The 21,971-nt window shown below is 43.4% G+C and overlaps 1 protein-coding gene across 1 annotated transcript in view; it reads right to left on the bottom strand.

Moving 5' to 3' along the window:
• Window positions 1–644: 644 nt before the first annotated feature.
• Window positions 645–21,971, bottom strand: part of LOC306934203 (tyrosine-protein kinase JAK2-like) — a 36,651-nt gene continuing 15,324 nt past the window's right edge. Inside the window, exons 9-24 of the mRNA XM_079516741.1 lie at window positions 21,584–21,695; window positions 20,488–20,677; window positions 19,567–19,691; window positions 17,321–17,455; window positions 16,568–16,655; window positions 15,031–15,158; window positions 10,424–10,562; window positions 9,879–10,033; window positions 9,460–9,610; window positions 8,530–8,666; window positions 7,771–7,960; window positions 6,005–6,129; window positions 5,294–5,466; window positions 4,059–4,176; window positions 2,372–2,485; window positions 645–1,897 (exon numbers count right to left, since the gene is read on the bottom strand). Of these exons, the coding sequence (XP_079372867.1) occupies window positions 1,790–1,897; window positions 2,372–2,485; window positions 4,059–4,176; window positions 5,294–5,466; window positions 6,005–6,129; window positions 7,771–7,960; window positions 8,530–8,666; window positions 9,460–9,610; window positions 9,879–10,033; window positions 10,424–10,562; window positions 15,031–15,158; window positions 16,568–16,655; window positions 17,321–17,455; window positions 19,567–19,691; window positions 20,488–20,677; window positions 21,584–21,695 (2,188 nt within the window). The 3' untranslated portion in view covers window positions 645–1,789. The remainder of the gene's footprint in view (window positions 1,898–2,371; window positions 2,486–4,058; window positions 4,177–5,293; window positions 5,467–6,004; window positions 6,130–7,770; window positions 7,961–8,529; window positions 8,667–9,459; window positions 9,611–9,878; window positions 10,034–10,423; window positions 10,563–15,030; window positions 15,159–16,567; window positions 16,656–17,320; window positions 17,456–19,566; window positions 19,692–20,487; window positions 20,678–21,583; window positions 21,696–21,971) is intronic.

The raw sequence follows: 21,971 nt of genomic DNA, 5'->3' as shown, positions 1-21,971 counted from the left end.
TGACATCGCAGGCTGGCATTAATGTTGAAAGAATTGTCCTTTTAATTAACATTTAATTTGCCTTTAAACTTTTACCAATAATTGTACAGCACAATGTTCTATAAAACAGAACTATGAGATAAGTATGCAAGTTCACCTCCTTGCTCCACAGGGCAAGTATATCGGTGTAATGTAAAAGAAATACAGAAAGATTAACAAGTTATTGAGAAGGCTTATCCAAAACCAATAGTGTCCAACCAGCATTACTGATATCAATGCTGCCAAACATACTTTATATCACCACTGTTGGGTGTTTTTTTTTTGTCTCTGTGGGTTTTTACAAATTATTGAACCAACTTTAAAATAAAAAGCTACATTAGCGGAGCATCACTTTGAGCTTCTACATCCATTTTCTTTAAGTTATTACATTTTCGCATTAGACATTAACCAATAAAGGTATTGGAGCTTGTGACTACAGGTAAATCGTCAGAGGGGGGCTCAATCTGGGAACCAATTATATGAAAATGATGTTTAGTGCTACATTAAGCCCCATTTTATACTCAAACAAAATCTTACAATACTCGCACAAGACCAATTTTTGCCATTTAGTTCTCTCTCCTTTGCATGAAAGCTCTCGAACAAATACAATACATAAAGGAACAGCGTTCAATACAACTGTCATCTTTAATTCGCACACCACCTGCATCACATTGGGGGGAAAAAGATAAAAAATAAAAATAGATTTCTTTTTTTTTAAATCACTTCTGGATATACTTAATTTACACTGACTGCCATCAGTTCAAACATAGCCTGAAATATGTTCATTTTTTTTATAAAAATTATAAAATCTTTTGGACATATGTACATAAATATGTTATTTACAAACGTTAAGAAAACAAAACAAACAAGCGCCTCTCAGTTGTACAAGTCCATCATTCTTTAGCTTAGAGAACTAAAGGATGATGGAGAGCTAGCCCTGCTAGCTACGATGCACGCACGCACGCACACACGCACGCACGCACAAACACACACAAACAGCCTAAATTATAGTTTGCTGCAGTTATTTCCAAAAATAGATCTACAAGCTTACAAAGCATTGCGATTCAACGCTTTGTGCGCTAGTAGATAAGCTATTTTCGCCGCATGACACCGTCACAAATATAAAATAAAGCTTAAATTGGTTCATTTATACACCATCATATGACAAAGTATAAATCAGGCTCTAGTCCTTGTAGTAGACTGGCTACAGCAGTTGGTTCCCAACATTCTACGCTCCGAACCCCCCCTTCTTACATCTGGCAAATGCTGAGCCCACATCACACGTGTGCCCGCACGCACACACTCATGTTTTTCAGACATGTTAACCACTTAACAGCAATATAGTTCTCGTGAGACGAATAGCAAAAATAGGCCACCTACAAGCTTGTGGATCGGCCATTTTAGCTATTTTTGAAACATTTGGATTTTTTCCCCCCCTTCTGTATGACAAGTTGGACTTATATCACATTGAGAGAATACGGGCAGAAAGTGGACGAAAGTAAGTTATGTAGTTTTGTGCAACATAGTTCACAACATTTTTGGACTACTTCTGTAACAGACAAGGCCACCCGAGGTTTGGGAACACTGGGCCAGAGTCTGCAGTCTCACTATGGGCCATGGCACACAGCGGGAGAAGGCCACTAATCTGGGGCTTTGTCTTCTTGCCGCACAAACAGGGCACCGCCATGGCAGCCAAGTGGATGCAGGATACTATGCAGCAGTTCGGCTGTTGAACAGAGAGGACGCCATCTCTCTTTCTCTCTCTGTGGGTCTACATCTCCTTGCTGTCCCTGAACAGGTCGACGCGCAGGGCCAGCTCCTTGAAAGAGGGACGCAAGCAGGGGTCGATGTCCCAGCACTCCTGCATTATCTCGTGCATCTGAAAGAAAAAAAAAACGGAAAAGAAAGCAGTTACATCTCCGTCACAATTGACACTAAAAACAGCCCACAAGAAAGAGTGTTGTAATTTAATATTTAAAATATATGTTCCCTGCACCCATTTTCTATTTTCTCCCAATGTATTTGTTAGACAACCATCTGTCTCCACCAATACACGACGTGGACCCAATAATGGGTCTGTTGTGCAAAAATGGATCCCGAACCCATTGTTTGGGACACACTGCTCTAAGAATACCACTCTGACATCGCAGGCTGGCATTAATGTTGACCCCGATTATAATCTTTGACCTTTTAATCCCAAAAGTGAATCATCTCTTCGGGGGAAAGCCTGCCGATCATTCCCTCCAGGTTTTACGAAAACCCAGCCATCCGTATGAGTTCCAACAGACATACATTCAGTACAGTCAGTAGTACGGTATACAATCCCCTGCCATGCATTGTTGGGATCTCCTACCTCCACAGGACAGCCCAGGGGTTGAGGCAGCCTGCTGCCTGATTTGAGCAGCTCAAACAGATGGTAGACGATCAGCTGGCCCTGCTTGTCGTTGCCCATCATGGACATGAAGACCTGGGAAGGAAGACAGCTGTTAAGGTGTGGGACAACGACACACGAGCTGCATGTCCCAGTTAGCCGTCTCTTTCATATACTGTAAGAGATACAATAAGATACAAAAAGTGCAGTAGAGAATCCTCTCCCTCTAGGTCGTCTTCAGACGAGCCCTCCATCCTACATCCACAGATGTTAAATGTGGGACGTCCTCATGACCGGTGCCCCTGAGTTGGTTCCCACAGCACTAACTTGCTGGCTGGCAGTTCTTGATGAGAGAATCCTGCTTTGGATCCAAGCAGCTAATTTTTCAGAATGCGAAATATGGCCCCCGAACAAAGACTGTTTCATATATAACAATTGAATTACATTGTGCAGACAGCGTATGCTACTACAGTCCTATGCCACTTAGGCTATAGTCAATCTAAGGTTTGACCCAAAAGAAATGGCAATAGTAATCGTTCAAGGTTTTTTTTATGATCCTTAGGGTCATCCAATAACAATAAAAATTGTTGTATTGAAAAATTGTGATTAATGGTAAATTCAGGGGTTGAAAGTTGGGGTACCATTAAAAACCTATATACTTTTTTATTTTTTAGCTTAGATTGACTGGCCTAACTGTGCTAAGTTGCATCGTTCCCAAGTAGGCCGGTGGCCGACGGGCACGTACAAGTCTAGTATTGGTAGCAACTTTGGAGCAACTTTGCAGCCAGAGATATTCGATTGACATCAGCTTTCAGTTTCCAGGTGTAATCAGCAATGCTATTACACACACTCTATGGTAGTTTAACTAGCCCTGCATGGGATACAGAAAACCTTTATGTGAATGCATCTCTGTGTGTGTGTGTGTGTGTGTGTGTGTGTGTGTGTGTGTGTGTGTGTGTGTGTGTGTGTGTGTGCTCGCGTGTTCAGGGCTTCTTTTCACCTCTGTCCTACAACTGTCACAAAATACAATTTTAACGGTTTACAGTGACTGTAAAAACCATCCCAATTTGTATTCTTCTCTCTAATCTTTTTTTTTAAAGATATTTTTTTGCGGCTTACGCCTTTTATTGGTTTTTGAAGGGACAGACAGTAGGCTGACAGGAAACGGGAGAGAGATGGGGGAAGACATGCAGTAAAGGCCGTGTCGGGCTCGGGAGTCGAACCCGCGGCACACTGCGACTGGATTACCAGTCGGGTGCCCAGACGGTTACGCCACCGCCTGGGCCCTCTCTAATCTTTTTAGATTTACTTTGCTGGTGAAAGTTACAGGAAAGATGTATATTAGTCCCAAACACATTGTGTGTGCGTGCGTTACTCACAGCAGGAGGGCTGCGTTACACATTGTGTGTGCGTGCGTTACTCACAGCAGGAGAACACATTGTGTGTGCGTGCGTTACTCACAGCAGGAGAACACATTGTGTGTGCGTGCGTTACTCACAGCAGGAGAACACATTGTGTGTGCGTGCGTTACTCACAGCAGGAGAACACATTGTGTGTGCGTGCGTTACTCACAGCAGGAGAACACATTGTGTGTGCGTGCGTTACTCACAGCAGGAGGGCTGCAGTTCATATTAGTCCTAAACACATTGTGTGTGCGTGCGTTACTCACAGCAGGAGGGCTGCAGTTCTTGTCGCTGTGGGTGTAGAGCTCATAGAGCACCACACCAAAACTCCACACATCCGACGCCACAGAGAACTTGCTCTCAGTCAGAGACTCTGGGGCGTACCTGGACGACAACACCACACACACACACACACACACACACACACACAGTCACGTCACCTCCTCTGCAGTGGTGTCATGCTACCACGGCGCAGTGGTGGAAAAAGTACTCAAATGAGAAACACATTAACCCATTTTGGGCGGGAACCCCTTTTGGTGTTAGTATTATGTTATGCTTTAGCTATTGAAAAATAGCAGATCTACAAGCTCATAGCGCGCCACCGAGTGGCGCGCTACGAGCTTGTAGGTTTGCTATTTTTGAAAAATCGAAGAACCACTGACATAGAAACATAGCTTTTTCAGAAAACTGTCAGGATGTAGAAGACATTTTTAGAATCTGATCTCAGGTCAACAACACTTGAGTGTTAGGTCAATCTAATGGTAACTAACATATTCGATAGAAATTCATACATTTTTTAATCCAGATGTAGCCGATATGTATGTGAACATCACATCAAAAACACTAGCATAGCTACTTAGATATTTAAGCTAAGCGCCCGAGACATTTGCGATCAGCTGTTCGCGGGGGAATAGGAGGCACCTGCCGTCTTTACAAGCCCGCCCGGAGCCACTCATTCACAGGCCTATGAGCGCAGGCGGAGCTTCGAAGCCCGCACGGCCAGGGTTTGTAAGGAAATCAAGGGCTTTCCTTCCCTAGTGCAGCTACACATATACCGGATCACTGTAACGCACCTGGGATTGATATAAACTGATTTAAGATGTAGATTACCGTACGCGGTCTAATCAGAAACCAGCCAATCAGAATGAAGTATTGGACTAACTGTTTTAGAATTAGTATTAATCACTGGACGTAATCCTATGGGCTGCGACGCCACCTGTCAGCAGGGAGGAGTAGGTGCTGGCTCCTCACCGCTCATTTTTGTTTTCGTTTCATCACTTCCAATTACACTTTATTTATTTGTTTATCCTGTATCTTGTAGGAGTTATCCTTCCCAATTGGATAAAATTGGTTTCCCAAACTTCCTATTTACAAAAGACCTTAGTCTTTTGTAGTGAACAAACACCCAGCCTATAGCAATGATCACTATCGGAATATGGAGATATTTAACGCCTACATATCACTTACAACTCCTTTAAAGGAACACTCCAGAAAGCCTTACCAGAATATGGGGCTCTCCCCGGGCTCTTTCACCATGTAATACTCCTTGTCTTGTGGCAGAATTTTGGTGAGACCAAAGTCTCCGATCTTCACCCTCAGCTCGCTCTCCACCAGGATATTTCGGGTTGCCAGGTCTCTGTGGATGTAGCGTTTATTCGACAGGTACTCCATGCCCTGTGTAGTTTCACAAGAGGGAGAGAGAGAGCTTGACATGAGGAACTGATCATGATGTCAAACTACAGGACATACTGTGTATGAAATGTCATTATGGGATACATTTCTGTATAATAATAATACAAAAAGTTAAAACATCCACACATCAGGTTAAACATTCCAAACAATTTGGCACCATTAATACAATTGTTTTGGCGCTTTAGCCCATTGTGGATGTTTTAACTTTTCGCTTGATTCCTGCCTTGATATCCAGCACCTGGCCTAATCATAGGTAGCCTAATAGATTGAACTCGAACTTGAATACAAAAAAAATAATACTTATCAGTGATCCTACGTACATAGTTTAATGCTCAGTGTTAATTTAACCACTTGTAAACTCTCCACAGTTGAACAATGAGGATTTTACGGTGTAATGGAACGTAAATACAGACTACCGTCTGTATGTAAGACCGTGGACGAACAGCCTCATCATTTCTCTCCAGTTGCATCCCCACCACACAGGATTCAAAACGGAGGTTCAGTCAGTGGTTTGGCGTACCTTACAGATCTGAGAGGTGTAATGCACCAGCTTCTTGTGGTCTATCCTCTCCCTGTTCTTGATCAGATAGTCTCTCAGACTTCCAAAGGGCAGGTATTCCATGATGAGACGGAGATTCCGCCGGCCTGGGGAGGTAGGGGCACAACAACATAACCATGGTTACCTTCTCCCAATTTAGCCGTTAGGACGATTCACTAGTCCCCCATGTAGTCCTGCTGACCACTACCTGTTGGCCTTGGGGAGGATGTAGACTAGTGTTTCTCAACCTTTTTGGGGTGCAACCCCTCAAAATAATCATATGTGAACTGGGTCTCACCCTCACAAGCATTTGGAATTGTAGGAGGCGTTGCATTTAGTTTGACTTGGTGTGAAAGTAGCCGATCTGTTAAGCTCCACAACGTGAGTTTGAGAACCAACGATGTAGACATGTCTCCTCTGACACACACAGAGTCACCATGCAGGCACTTCTTTTCACCAGACTCACTGTCAGAGTTTCACCGTCCGGTAGGGCTTTAATTTGACCTGAGATCAGATTCTACAAATGTCTTCTACATCCTGACAGTTTTCTGAAAAAGCTATGTTTCTATGTCAGTGGTTCTTCGATTAAAAAAAATAGCAGACCTACAAGCTCGTAGCGCGCCACTCGGTGGCGCGCTATGAGCTTGTAGATCTGCTATTTTTCAATAGCTAAAGCATAACATAATGCTAACACCAAAAGGGGTTCCCGCCAAGAATGAGTTAACGCATGCGGAGGAACACGCTATTCCTCCCAGTTCTGCTCCCTGCTCAACAGGTGCCTTGACCAACATGTAGGAGACGCTAATGCAGCGACAGAGGTCACCCTCCCCAGCCGGCTTCCCAAATCTTACTCTCCGCACGGACCACAACATTTTGTCACTGATGAAATGGGCTCTATGCACACACACCCTTATGGAAAGAACGTGGGCCCCGTTCCCTACTTCCTTCACAGGTGTTACCACTGATACTAATGAAGGCTCTGTTCCATGGTCAAACAGAGTCAGGGTGCTGCTACTGTGTGTGTTGGCTCACTGGAAACACATCAGTGGGTCTCAAAGTGTCCTTGAGTGGGTTCCAAATGGCCCCGTAACTATCAGAGTTATGGGGGCCTTTGAAATAAAATTTAAAAAAGTTTGAGAACCACTGCACACTAAATGTAGTTGTGTTCAACGTAGATTCAGGAGTGGACACCACCCACTGCTCAACCCAAATCACTCCCATCCCTATCTCCTCGTCAAGTTCACCCGTGTCTCCACGGCAGCGCAGCCAATCACGTAACATTCCCCACAGCATAAATACACACCTCATATCATTACTTACCTGTTTGATACCGCCTCGCGCTGTCAAATTTCCCCCCCCTCCTCCCCAACTAACCCCCTCCATCCTCAGCATTGCCCTGCTAACACTTCTCTCTCTCTCCTTCTCCTAGGAGCCCCCGGGGGGGCAGCGTCCGAGCAGAGGCGACCGACCGCTCCCGGGTGAGCAGGTCGGTCGTCAAGCTCTCGAGACTACGTCCCCATCCTCAGTCTCGCCCTCCCCGGGCTCCTCATCATTACACCCACATCTCATTTGTGCAAATAAATACTACTAATCTTGAACAGTGGTGTGGTTTCTTACTAGTGAAATGGAACACAGCTTGAATTAGTATCATCGGTAACACCTGTGAAGGAAGTAGGGAAGGCCGGCCCGGAAGTAGGAAGCGTTATTCTATGCGCAAATGGCCCATTAACGGACCGGCCCAGCTTTACCTGCGCTGTAGCACACGCCTTTGTACTTGACGATGTTCTCGTGCTGGAGTGACTTGAGGATCTCGATCTCTCGCTCAAAGTCGCGGATGTGCTCCGCCGTGCTGTGCTGGAGCTTCTTCACGGCCACCACATCCCCGGTGTTGTCCTGCAGCGGGTCGTAGCGGCACATCTCCACGCTGCCAAAGTTGCCCTGGAGGGAGACACCAACAGGACATGTTACACGGCTGGCCCACATCACACCTTCGAACCACCAGGGATGCGGCGATATGGAAATTCCTGGCCGATACCGATGTTTAAAATAACAATTTAGCCGCTACTGAATAGTGAAATGTGTTTATTTAGCTTTTGTTGTTTTTATTTCCCCCTTTTGTGCCAGGGAAACAAATATATCTTTAATACAAGAAATAAATGTTCGGCATCTACGGCTTGGTGGGCTACAGATAACCAACATAGCCAACGCAAAAATATAAATATTGGATATACTGCCATCGGTTGATGTCAGTTTTATTTGTCGATACCGATATTAACCGATAACGGCAAATGTGGCCGATACATCGGTGCATCCCTATTGTTGTGTTATGTTGTTATACCTTTCAATCCGGGAGCCACTGTGCCTCATTAGCTGTTGCTATACATGTAGCAACATAATTGTTTTATATACACACACTGTGTATATATATATATATATATATATATATACATATACACACACACACACACACACACACACACACACACACACACACACTGTGGCGTTACCTTGCCCAGCTGTTGTAGGAATATGAGATGTCTCTCTTCAAACTGGGCGGGCTCGTGGTTATCTAAGGCTCCACCAACCCAGACACTGCCTCCTGTCCTGTTGGGCAGGACGTCACTCTCCACAATCAGCTCGTAGTCTGCGGGGCACAAAGTATCCACGGTCACCTTCACTCCACTTGGTCAGAGTCGCTCGATTGGTCGACTGACTCGTTATTCAAAATCACGGCAAAAAATTACCACAGTATCCCTTCTAGGCGTTACTCTATTATCATATATTATAACCGCTAGAGTCTAGCGGTTATAATATAACCTACATGAAGGTACTAAAATGTTAAGTCGTGTGGCAGCATCGTGTTATTTAAGGCTGCCATCTGGATTTTATTTTCATTTCATTTTATTAAATCTGTACGTTAACAAAACTAGTTCATGTGCAGTGGTTGGATGTGGTCTCCCCGAGACATTTAGACCCTGGTGACAACTAAGCCCCATTTTATACTTTTCGAAAATAACCGAACAGTGGGTCGGGACCCATTTGTGGGTCGCGGACACATTTTTATGGGTCCATTTATTTTTTGTTTCCTATATTTTGGTTTTAATTATTATCATTTCAAAACATTTTCAAAAAACATTTAAAATCAATGATGTTTTTAGTAATTTCATGAAGAAATCAAAGAAAAATCTAAGAAAATCCATAAATTAGAAGAAGTAGTGAAAATAGCCGGTCTGCTATTTTCACTAGTTTGGGTCCCCGGGGGACCCAAACTAGTTCTCTTTTGGGTCACGGAGCTAAAACCGTTTGGAACCCACTGGCTGTAGGTTGTTGTTAAGACTGACCAGGCGTGGTGTAGGTTGTGGTTAAGACTGACCAGGTGTGGTGTAGGTTGTTGTTAAGACTGACCGGGCGTGGTGTAGGTTGTGGTTAAGACTGACCGGGCGTGGAGAGGCTGTGGAGGTCTCGGATGATGGCGCGGAACGTGGGCCTGAACATGGGCTCGTAGTCCATGCAGCCGGAGATCAGGTTGGCTAGTTCCGTCCACTTGGGGGCGGGCAGCTGGTGGCGGTCTTCGTAGAACAGGCTTTTCTGTGGCAGAAGAAGAAGAAGAACCCCAGCGTTACTGCGCATTTACGCTAGAGCACTGGTTCCCCAACCACTGGTTCGCGACCCGTTTGTGGGTCGCGGACACATTTTTATGGGTCCCTTTATTTTTTTTGTTTCCTTCATTTTGTGTCTATAATTATTTCAAAACATTTTCAAAAACATTCCTATAAAAAGCATGATTTAAAAGCAAATTGATGATTATCTTTTTGTAATTTCATGAAGAAATACTCCCAGAGGTCTCTGTACTCACCTTGGAGTTGTCCAGTGCTCCCAGGGGTCTCTCCCCTCCACTGCAGATCTCCCACAGCGTGGTGCCAAAGCTCCACTTGTCTCCCGCCAGGCTCAGACCGCCAGGGGGGTCCTCCAGGCATTCGGGAGGCACCCACGGGATCCGCTCGATCAGGACTGGGCCACAAACAAGACAAAAAAAACGGTTCAAACAATCTCTGCTGAGACTTTATTCCGTGAGCTTCGGAAATAAAATAAATGTCACACAAATGTCACAACTTGTTCACAATGTTTATACACAAATTGTATAAAATGTAAATTGCACTCGAGGCTTTCTCCAATGTTATCTTTTTAAGTTTGATTTAAGCTCAAAATATATATACAAAAAAGAAAGAAAGAAAGAAAGAAAGAAAGACTAAAAACCAAAAACTAAATGTTGTCATGTTAACATAACAAAACACTGCATGCATGCATATCCAGCCAAGTAGATGTTCCATGACCGCCCTCTCCTGGCCAAAGCAGGGAATGACATGGGACACTTAGAGGCCAGCCCGGGCAGCAACTCACTCTCTTTGGGCAGCACAGCGATGCCAATCCCTGGATCACTGAGCTTGATGAAAGGAGGGTTCCCATTCCGCCGGTCCTCCTCGCGGATGAGCAGAACGTTCTTGGCACAAACGTTCCCGTGAGCAAGGTTCTTCTCCTCCTGCAGACGCAGAGGGACAGAACGGTCAGTCGAGTAGCCTGAGAAGCACAGCCTATCAGTGGTGGACAAATTACTCAAATGTTTTTGCTTAAGTAAAAAGCATCGATAATGCAATGTGGAAGTACTCCGTGACGAGTAAAAGTCCAGAATTCAAACTTTACCTGAGTAAAAGTACAAAAGCTTTGGTATCAAACTAGGTAGAAAAGTAAAAGTACTCAATGTTTAAATGTATACAAAATACAAATATTTTGAAAATAGCAGATCTACAAGCTCACAATGCATCGCGATGCAACACATTGTGAGCTCGTAGATCTGCTATTTTCAAATGGCCAGCAATGTATAATAGGGCTGAAATGGTTCATGTATGTTTTGCAATAATAATCCAAAGGTAACTATAGTAACTAAAGTTCTCAAATAATTGTAGTGGAGTAAAAGTACAATATTTGCCTCTGAGATGTAGTGGAGTAGAAGTACAAGTATTGGAAATTGGAAATACTCAAGTAAGGTAAAAAAATACCTCAACATTGTACTTACAGTACGTACATTAAATATATAACACACATACATCTAAATGCATCAAATCTGCTTTTTAGAGTGTTTATCCATGGATGTGGATATGTACAATATATGATTTCAGAATAGGGCATTTTTAGATATTAACCCCTTCATGCTTAAAACAGCAAAATCCCATAAAATACAATAATCATCAATGCAAGTGCAACACATTTTCATTGCAAAATAAATGCTTATTTGGAAGTGGTCATTTCCACCACATCTCCTTGATGAATTAACTCTTTCAGGCCTACCGTGAGCATACACCAAAACATCAACAGAACATTGTGTGCAAACCATATACACAGGTTTTATTTATTTTTTGCTTACAGCATTCACACTTTATAATTGCACAAATGTCATCTGGGGAAGGTTTGTATTCTTCAGGTAGATTGTTAGGGCTCAGTGGCCTTTTTCCATCCAAGCTACTCTGGGTCCCATGCTGGTGGACTTTCTGAATTTGCATTCCATCCTCAGTGAACATAAGACTGGTGCCAGCTCATAGGCGAGGGCACCTTCCACATGAACATCACAGTACGATGACCCTTGAATAGATAGCATTTAGGTCATACACTTTGGAGTGTATCATTTGAATGGATTTGGCTGTTGTTGCCACCATCTTCACATTAGAAGGGATGGTCTTGTAAAATACCTTTGACCAGGACGTCTTTTCTAAATCTTGTAAGATTGTGTTCCCACTCTTTATTGTAGTCTCGCAGTGGCCAGACATGAATCTGCCGGTGACAAAAGTATGGCCAAGCCAGGCTATCTTTATAGCACTGTTTACATTGACAACTGGTGTGTCTATCTACCCACTGATGATGTTCACAATACTCTCCCCTGAATGTTTGCTGTGTTCAGTGTCTTAAGAAGTCCAATTCTGTCCTACTGTTGCAGTATCCCTGTTGTCCTCTTCCATCTCTTTCATGTCTGGCTCAATCTTGGAGCAGATGTGACAACTCAGGGCCAAGGTCTTCACGCTCATGGTCTCTTGCTTCAATCCATCCTGCACTGTGGCCGTACCTCATGAAGGTGAACCCTATGAACTGGTTGGTCCACCGACCTCTCAGAGAATGAGGGGAGGAGGGGCGGGATGCATCCACTGGTTAATATTATGCTAGCCTGGGTAAAGTAAACTACAGCATGAACGTGTTCAATTTCCACGGAAATTCTGCTGCGTTTTCATCGGAACACCGCGGCCGCGTATTCTGTTCGGGCCTGGTCATCATCATACATCATCTCATTCTGGCCGTCTTTGTCATCAATGTTTGTGTTTACACTCAAAATTGTCCATTCATTGTCAATAGCATTTAATGTTTGTGTTTACAAACACCCTCAAAGCTGGACATAGGAGGGGCTAGCGGCTAGCGTGCCTGAAAAATAACCACTGTAGCAGTTGTCAGAGTAGTAGCAGGTCAGTCTATGACGTCAGTCTTCTACGACACACCAACTTGGCCTACATGTGACATCAAGTTTACGTCATACATAGGCCTGCTAACCTATATAAGTGCTGACCCACACAGTAGGACTGCATACCTTCAAGACATTCATTCAAGTTATTCAGGACTGCATTCTTTTACAGGGAGAAACCTAGAAACTACTGTGTGAAATGCTTCGTTGGATGGTGCACCTAAAAGGGCTTCCAGAGACACCGTATGATGCTGCTGTAGCAGTGGACCACAAAGTGTACTGCTTTAGAGGAGACTTTATCGAGTCCAAGCGTCGGACTGAAGTGCATGTCTTCAACACAGTGTCTTTATGCTGGACCGAGTTGCCACCAGAGACACCCGGAAGAGGACAACGCCCCCTTGAGGTTCACCCCATGCGCTCCAGCCGCACAGCTGTGGTGATCGACCCTTTCATCTACATCTGGGGGGGACTCACTGACACGTGGAACTGCAGCACGGTGCTTTATGCATTTGATGTCGACGACCACAGAATGCTCACACCCAAGGTTTCTGGGACTGTTCCAAAGGGGAGGTACGGCCACTCAGCCTGTGTCGTTGGGAAGGTCATGTTTATCCATGGATACTCTAATGACATCTACAAGTTGGACACCACCACAATGATCTGGACTTTAATTAACACCAGAGGAACTCCTCCACCTGCTTCAGGATGTCACTCTGCCACAATCATCGGGACAAAGATGTTTGTATTTGGGGGCTGGTCGTCCAACAACACCATCAGAGTGTTTGACACAGAGACCAACTACTGGATTAACACTCCTTCTGCACAGCCTCTTCCCGAAGGACGCTACGGTCATTCAGCCTTTTCCTACAATGGAGAGCTGTACATATTTGGTGGCAGGAAAAATAACCAGGAATTCAATGACCTGTGGAAATTCAGTCCAGCAACGTTCACCTGGAAGAAGGTTGAGTCCAAAGGGAATGCTCCATGTTTACGAACTCATTACAGAATATGGAGTAACATGTTATGCTCTTGCATGGTGGGAGATCGTATCATCCTCTTTGGAGGACATCAATCATCATACAGTTCATCAGTCAATGATGACCTGTATATCTTAGACTTGAGTCCTAGTCTGAAGACCTTATGCAAGCTGGCAGTTATTCAGTACGGTCTGGATCAGTCTGAACTCCCACACAACATCAGGTGGGAACTGTCGTACAGTACTTATTAAGTAAATGCATTTGGTTACTTTCCACCACTGTTTACAAGAGGCATGAGAGTAGATGAATGACAAGAAAAAGAAAATCAATAAAACATTGTTCTGATGGATACTGGGCTTAGTGTAATGAAGATGGTGGCACTTCAATCCAATACATAATGAAGCAGTGACTTCCCCTGCATGAAGGCCAGATGGAAAATGGCTCTATTAAATGAACTTGCTAATTGCATGGATAATGAAATGCCTCTTACAATTCTTCTTTTCTTTTTTTTGGTTCTGAGCACGCAACTTATTTATATATTTTTTTCTTTCCATTATTGTATTGCTGTCGTAGTTCTTACTACTGCTATTGCTTCTTATCTCTCTCTTGCACGCTATTATTATTATAATATACTATATACCTGGCTGCTATTGTAATTTGCTCTCATGATAGTTTTAAGATTGTTCTTGCTAATGCTTGAAACTCTCTCTTGCACGCTATTATAGCATACTATTGTTATACCTGCTATTGTTATTGCCGTCGTCACAATTTTACTATCGCTGTTGCCATCATCTCTCTCTCTGTCTTGCCCTCTATATGTTGCCGGTCATTTCTTCCAGTTGGTGGGGGAATGCTGGCTCGGGGTGGGACAACTTGGCAGTTGGCACTATATAATAACATGTAATTGAATAGGCCTATCTCACAGCATTTCCCCGCCCCCTATCCACGCCCCCTTTTGGAGCTAGTGGTGTTATTTTCTTTGCGGTCCATACACTGACACCACATAAGACAGGAACGCCCAAAAAACGTCACATCCTGTTTTAGCCTGGGGTAAGAATTTTCTATGGCTGCCAATGCAACTTGGTCCAATCCTTAATCACATACGGACAAACATCTATGCCGATGCTATCTAACTTGCGGAGGTACACGGGCAACAGATCTTTCAACGTATGGCATTGCAAATACGTTTGATAATCGCTACTCTGCTCAATATTGTTTTGAAAATGCCGCAAATTGCATTGCAGTGAACGAGCGCAAATCACAACTTCCCCAGGGGGTGGGCGGAGTCACAGTTTGAGGCGCTGATTACGCGCCGTGGTGTCAGTGTATAGGCTTCCATGTTAAAAGAGGTATTTTCACAAGCCACAAACTACATTAGGAAATGTACTTAGATTCTCCAGAGAAAAAAAGTGTAAATGCCTAATGTTAAATGACACCACTAGCTACCGGAAGGGGGCGTGAGATAGGCCTATTGAATTGCGAAAGGCGGACCAGGAAGTGCATGTCCTACCAGGAAGTGCATGTCTTACCAGGAAGTGCATGGCCCAGGCCAACTGTTTGGCCACTTCCAGTTTCCACAGAATGTTCACGGTGTTCTTGTTCTTCTTCAGGTACAAGTCCAGCGAGCCAAACTTCACGTACTCCTGCACCATGATGTCTGAAATCATGACAAGAACTCTGATCAACTCATCATCAAAACCTCCTCAATCCAAACCAACTTACTTTCTTAGCACTTTTGTTGAATATTCTCAGTATTATAGAACGTGCACAGCCACATTAGATGATGAATAGCGCTATGAATAACATCATCATTACTACAATACACATTATACCAACATATCCTGTTAAAAGAAAAGACCAAAAGCTTGTCCTATGCTGGCAGGTTAAGGTCAACATGTTTTATTTAAAAAAACGCTTGTGGGGCTGGGCCGTGGCTCAGCGGTCCAGGCACCTTGGCTGGTAATCCAGTCTGGCAGTGTGCCGCGGGTTCGACTCCCGATCCCAACGGCCTTTACTGCATGTCTTCCCCCCATCTCTCTCCCCATTTCCTGTCAGCCTACTGTCTGTCCCTCCATACAAAAATATAAAATAAAAGGCGAAAGCCACAAAAAAAAACATTAACAAAAAAAAAACGTTTGTGGCTATTCTTGTATGTAAGAGGGTTTCGTCCTTGGCTACCTATCGTAATCCCACTAAGAATAGCCTTCTGTGGGGCACAATTTAATCACAGCCCACCGTCTCACGGGATAGCACAGATTAGCAGGTGGCTTGGGTGACTTTTGACATTAAGCTTATAGAGCATGTTGCCGGGAGGCTGATGGGAGGAGGGGTACTTGCATTACTATGCTTGTGAAGGCCAAGGTTCCCATAAGTATAGTCAAATAAATAGACATTTAGAAGACCATTTTCCTGCTCCTCACAAGAAAGAATTGTTGTTTTATGATTTGGGGAACAAGGCTTGCAATAAGGAAATGATACAGGATGGAGTTAGAATTATGCATTTAGAGGTTAGCTTTGGGGGTTAGGGTTGGTTAGGGGACGCTTTGCAGAAAAATGCATTTTGCACGTGAAAATTGGGTAATTTTTGGTGAACAACACGGGTGTGCAAACGAGTGTCATCCTACAATTTTTATGCCCTCATGAGTTTAAAGGTATATTCAGTGATTTCACTTAATACAAATATCACTTATTTTTTCTTATTTTTTGGATAATAAAGTGTTCTGACCATATAAGGAGTTCCTCCCTGTCCCCAGTGAGCCCCTGGGGTCAAAAACCCCTAGTTTCGGTTTGGGCTTTGGGTGGCAAAACCTTCATCCAATCAGGATGAGAGGGGCCTTCCTCCAATCATGATCGAGTGGAGCGGGCCTTGGTGCACGTGCTGTTGGTCTGTTGTACTTCCCCCACTGTAGAGCGTGTGCATGTGCACATCTTGTTACCGGGGCGGACCGTTTTTTTTCTCCAAATCACCCAAATCACTGAATGCTCCTTTAATAATACAAACGCGCGCGTGCACGTGCGTGTGCGTGTGTGTGTGTGTGTGTGAGAGAGAGAGAGAATCACACATACTTTCTTCCCCGCAGACACACACGCCATAGTTAAGGACTAGGTGCTTATGGGACAACTGGCTCATCATGCTGGCAGCTTCAAAGAAGGACTGTGGAGAGAATGATGAAATTATTAAGTGAATTATTCCCACTAGTTCATGAAGTAAAGTCTGCATGTCGGTGCAGGGCTGCAGGGGTCCCATTATCTTTCCTTTCAAACAACCCGTCTTAGATTGAATGATCTGTGAATGAATATAATATAATGTACTGTGTGTTGTACTACTTGTCTACAGACATATTGTTGCTATTGGACATTGAAATTTGTAATGCTTTTGTTTTCATAAATTAATTCCCCATTTTATACTTTTATACTCGTGCACAAATAGGCCGATCTATCAGCTCAGGGTAGGTGGGCTTGTAGATATACTCTTTCTGCCGTTTTTGAAATGTATACAATAAATATATTAAGTTTGTCTTTGGGTAGGTGCTTAGATATTATTACATTATTAAAATTTGCAAATCAGCACTTTCTAATTACAAACAATCATTAGGATTGACAGACACAACTGTGCTATCATATTATTAGTAATTATTTCGTTAATTTAGTTATTTCTGATTCAAGTTTTCTGGTTGATTCTGGAATTATCATGTCAAATTAAACATAGGCCTTCTATTCTCATTTTAATTGAAGTGCTTGTGTTAATAAAAAAAAGAAAAGGACAAAAAGAAATATGGAGATACAAGGTTTCTGCCCGACAGCAATGATCTCACAGACCTCAGAGTAGTTGCGGTGGGCCTGGTCCAACACTTTCATGACCACGTCCGTCTGGTGAACGAGGCCGTAGTCCCCCAGCTCCTTGCGGACCCCTTTGGAGATTTTGGTGAACGTCCCTTGACCCAGACCCTCGACCTGAAACAGGGAGATAATTAGACATCAATGAGACGTCAACCTGGCAAATCAGGCTCATGTACAGTATGGTTACAGTTATATAAACGCATTTTTAAAGATGGAGTGCCGTGATTTCCCCCCTAAAACATGATTATACTATACCAGTAAGATGCCTTTAGGGCGAGGTCGCGTGAACGCATCCGTCTGGGTGACGGCAGACTGCTGGGCGAGCGCTGTCGCTTTGGCATGGGGGGGGGGTCAGATCAACATATGGAATGAATTCTGTACTGGCCATATATGGAGCGTGTCTTAACACTTATACCACCACTGGCCGAGATCTACGTCAATTAAAGCTCATTGGGTTTGATGAGGTCAGATCAACATATGGAATGTCAGAACAGGTCAGCTCCATATATGGAGATCTAAGGGTGCTGCAATAATAACTTTGGGGCGGGCCCGTTTAGAGTTTGAATGGACAGGTATCAGTCAAAAGGGAGACATTGAAGAGGAAGGACGGGTGGGGAGGATCAATATATGGAATGTCAGAACAGGTCACCTCCATATATGGAGATCTAAGGGTTTGAGACTTTGAGGTCAGATGCTGGCCGGCTCCATATATGCAGATCTAGGTGATGATCCAGTCTTCTCCATGTATGGCCATCCAGGGTTTGATGAGGTCAGTGTTGTGATCTTCATATATGGAGACGGCCATATACTGTATGGTGGCGTGATGTGTCACGAAGCGTGACGGACTGACGGCCATATATGGTGGCATGACGGAGTCACTGACGTAGTCACTAACAGGTTTTCAGGTAGTTTTCATAGTAATCTGCGACCTATGGTCGCAAGACTTCCAACTATAGTTTAAAAAAAAAAGAAGTGTACAGAAAGTGTTAAAATGATGTTTTTTTATGTGGCCACACCCACCGGTTCATTAAGTATATCTGGTTTTCACCTTAGCACCACCCACCTGAACTGAAGCCTCGCCCACAGCTGTTGTTGTATGATAATGGCAGAGGGGTTAGGTGAGGGGATGAGTTTATTATGTCATTACAGTGGTGTATTTAGATTGGGCCTTTTGACTCAAAGGCTTTCAGCTTTCAGGAAGAAACCAAAAATACACAGGGAAGACAATATTATAACCACGCCTGGGGGGTCTATTAGAGTAATGTTAACTCCATAGACGCATACAAAACAGAAAAAGTACAAAAATCACGGCACTCACGGCACTCAATCTGAAAACCCACCTTTTCAGACTCCATCATGGCCCATAGCACTTACCCTACCCCCTTAGACAGCACTTCTTAGACTTATATAGCATTTGAAACAGACTTATAGCATGTCATGTAGACAGCACAATAAGTGCATTGTATGTAGTCATAGCACTTCATAGTATATATGTACAGCATAGTATAGCATATATGTATAGTTTATATGTATAGTGTCATTATATAGATATGTTCTAGTTATAGTTTATATGTATAGTGTCATTATATAGATATGTTCTAGTTACGTTCTTAGCTTACGCATGTTTCGCGATAAATGCATTTTACATATGTGATGTATTCCCATGCTTTTTGTTCTTGCTTAATGTAAATCGCTCTGGATTAAGAGCGTCTGCTAAATGCCTAAATTGTAAATTGTAAATTGTTGTAAACCCAAAAACATTTTTGGGTAGACAGAGGTATGGGATGCCTCCTAGATGACCAGAGGTATGGGATGCCCCCTAGATGACCAGAGATTTCTGCCTACAGTACATCTGGGGACTAAGCTCAATGTAGGGGCTAAAACTGGGTGAAAACTATTCAGAGATTTCACAAACAACTGAACTTCAGAATCAGGACCCATCCAAAGTCGTCGTTACTGTAACTACAGTAGAAAATGTCAAGTTACAGTAGAGATGACAGGAAATGGGCCGAGTAGGGAAGTTACATGATCCAGCTGGCAGGAAATCCTACCGGTCCTTCATATTGGGACTTGGTTTCCAAGCAGTGACCATAGGTTAAATCATAAATAGCTTTTCTCAGAGGCTCTAGCTCCTACATTGAATTTAGATATCGGTAGGGTGGAGATCTCCGGTCGCCTTGGTACGCACAACTAGATGCTGCCCGAATGAGAGAGCCAAGTCTTACAAATTCCAGGTCTTCCTTCCTGATTTTGTGGAACACCATTTGGCTGATGTTGTGTCGATGTAACGAGGGGGACGGGGGAACCTCAGAGGCCTTGTTGCTCCTGCATACCAACAGGCAGGACTTTTCTGTAAGGACGGACACACACACACACACACACACACACACACACACACACACACACACACACACACACACACACACACACACACACACACACACACACACACACACACACACACACACACACACACACACACACACACACACACACACACACACACACACACACACACACACACACACGTCATATTTATCGCTGCTAACCTGCCTCTAGCAGAAAAAAGTACGATACAAATTATATTATTTAAGTTTAAAAAAACAACATTTTATGGTTGACTCTTGGAAGAAAGAGACCCGTATATAAATAAAATACAAATAAATAAACAGTTACGTTTTGTTTGCTTGTAAATAAGAGCGGACAGTGGCATGGAACCATTTAAAAACGTAGTGTCAGCGAGATGCACTACCTTGTTCCATTTATAATATCCAAGGAATTCACATCAGAACCTGCACTGACAATAATCATGAAAGCATATTAAACTGTGGGTCGCAGACACGTTGTTATGGGTGCCCTTAGTTTTTGTTTCCTACATTTGGTTTTTAATTATGATTTGAAAATATTAGCATCAATTCGTTCATGAATTAAAAACAAAATGTAATGATTTTGAAGAAATAAAATATAAATCTAAGCCATTCAATAAATTAGAAAACAAATGTTTAAAAAAAAAAAAATAGTTTGGGTCCCGGAAGAATGTTTAAATTTCTCTTTTGGGTCACAGTCTAAAAACAGTTTTTGGAACCACTGGCGTATATATATATATATATATATATATACACACGAACGCTGCTGCCTTGCTGTACCTTTGGCCTTGGGGGGGCAGCACTTGCTGAACTGGAAGGTGACACCGTCGGAGCGCACCGTCTCCTTCTGGTAGCAGCCGAGCAGCTCCTGCAGGCTGCCAAAGTTGCGCTTGGTCCCGCTGAGGTTCAGCTCGCCACCGGCAGACCGCGTGATCTGACAGTGCTTGTACTCGATGCTGGTGTTGTACACCTGGGGGCAGTGGAGGGAAAACATACTTGCATCATGTTTCACTTAACACATTATGTGCCCTTTTATTCTTTCAAAATGGCGACCCAAACTTTTTCTTACAAGTAAAAGTCCGGAACTAAAAATGCACTTGAGACTGGGCCGTGGCTCAGCGGTCCAGGCACCTTGGCTGGTAATCCAGTCTGGCAGTGTGCCACGGGTTCGACTCCCGATCCCGACGGCCTTTACTGTATATCTTCCCCCCCATCTCTCTCCCCATTTCCTGTCAGCCTACTGTCTGTCCCTCCATAAAAAATATAAAATAAAGGCGAAAGCCACAAAAAAAATGCACTGGAGTAAAAAAAAAAGTACTAAAGTATTGACAGCAAAATGTACTTAAAAGTATGAAAAGTAAAAGTAGTCATTATGCGGAATGTCCCATTTTAAGTCTTTAAATCTTTTGAAAACAGCCGATCTACAAGCTCACAATGTGTCCCATCGCGATGCATTGTGTGCTTATAGATCGGCCCAAATGGCCGAATTCTATATAGGGCTGAAATGTTTTGTAATAATAATCAAAGTAACTAGTAACTAAAGTTTTAAAATAAATGTAATGGAGTAAAAGTACAGTATTTGCCTCTGAGGTGTAGTAAAAGTAAACGTATTTGAAATTGGAAATACTCAAGTACAAATACCTCACAATTGTACTCAAGTACAGTACTTAGGCAAATATACTTAGTTACTTTCCACCACTGCACCTGGGCCGGGACACGGGAGCGCACTAGACCTGGCCATAATAGATGAACATTCAGCCTCAACATTCACAACGTAGTGCACTGCGAGCTTGTAGGTCGGTTCTTTTTCGGAGAGTTTCTCGGTGTAGATGGGGCCAAGATATAAGATACCTGCGAGACCCTGTACTGTACGTACCACAACGGGGAAGGTCAGGAAATACTTGTTGAAGTCCTTCGGGCTACATCGCAGGATATAAAACCCTCGCTTGTTCTGGGACTTGTGCAGTCGGTTGGTGGCGAACTCCATTCTGTGAAGAAGACATTGGCCACATGAGAGCTGACAGGCAACAAGGTTTCCAATATAGACTCATCTCAGTGTCGGATACATTCTGCCAACACTTCCATCACCAGGCTGTGATGCTTCCTGTGAAATGACCCGCTTAAAGCTACAAGCAATCACTTTTATTATCAGTGAATACAATTATGATTTGACCAATCTGCATGGTAGTATGTTAATATTTAATTATACAGTTGGTCTACCGGCTCTTCTATTGAGACATTTAGATCCTGTGCTCGGGTAGGTA

The sequence above is a fragment of the Electrona antarctica genome, assembly GCF_951216825.1.
Source record: "Electrona antarctica genome assembly, chromosome: 12".
Taxonomy (NCBI): Eukaryota; Metazoa; Chordata; class Actinopteri; order Myctophiformes; family Myctophidae; genus Electrona; species Electrona antarctica.
Note: the sequence above shows the minus strand (reverse complement) of the source record. Positions and strands in the feature narration are given on the sequence as shown.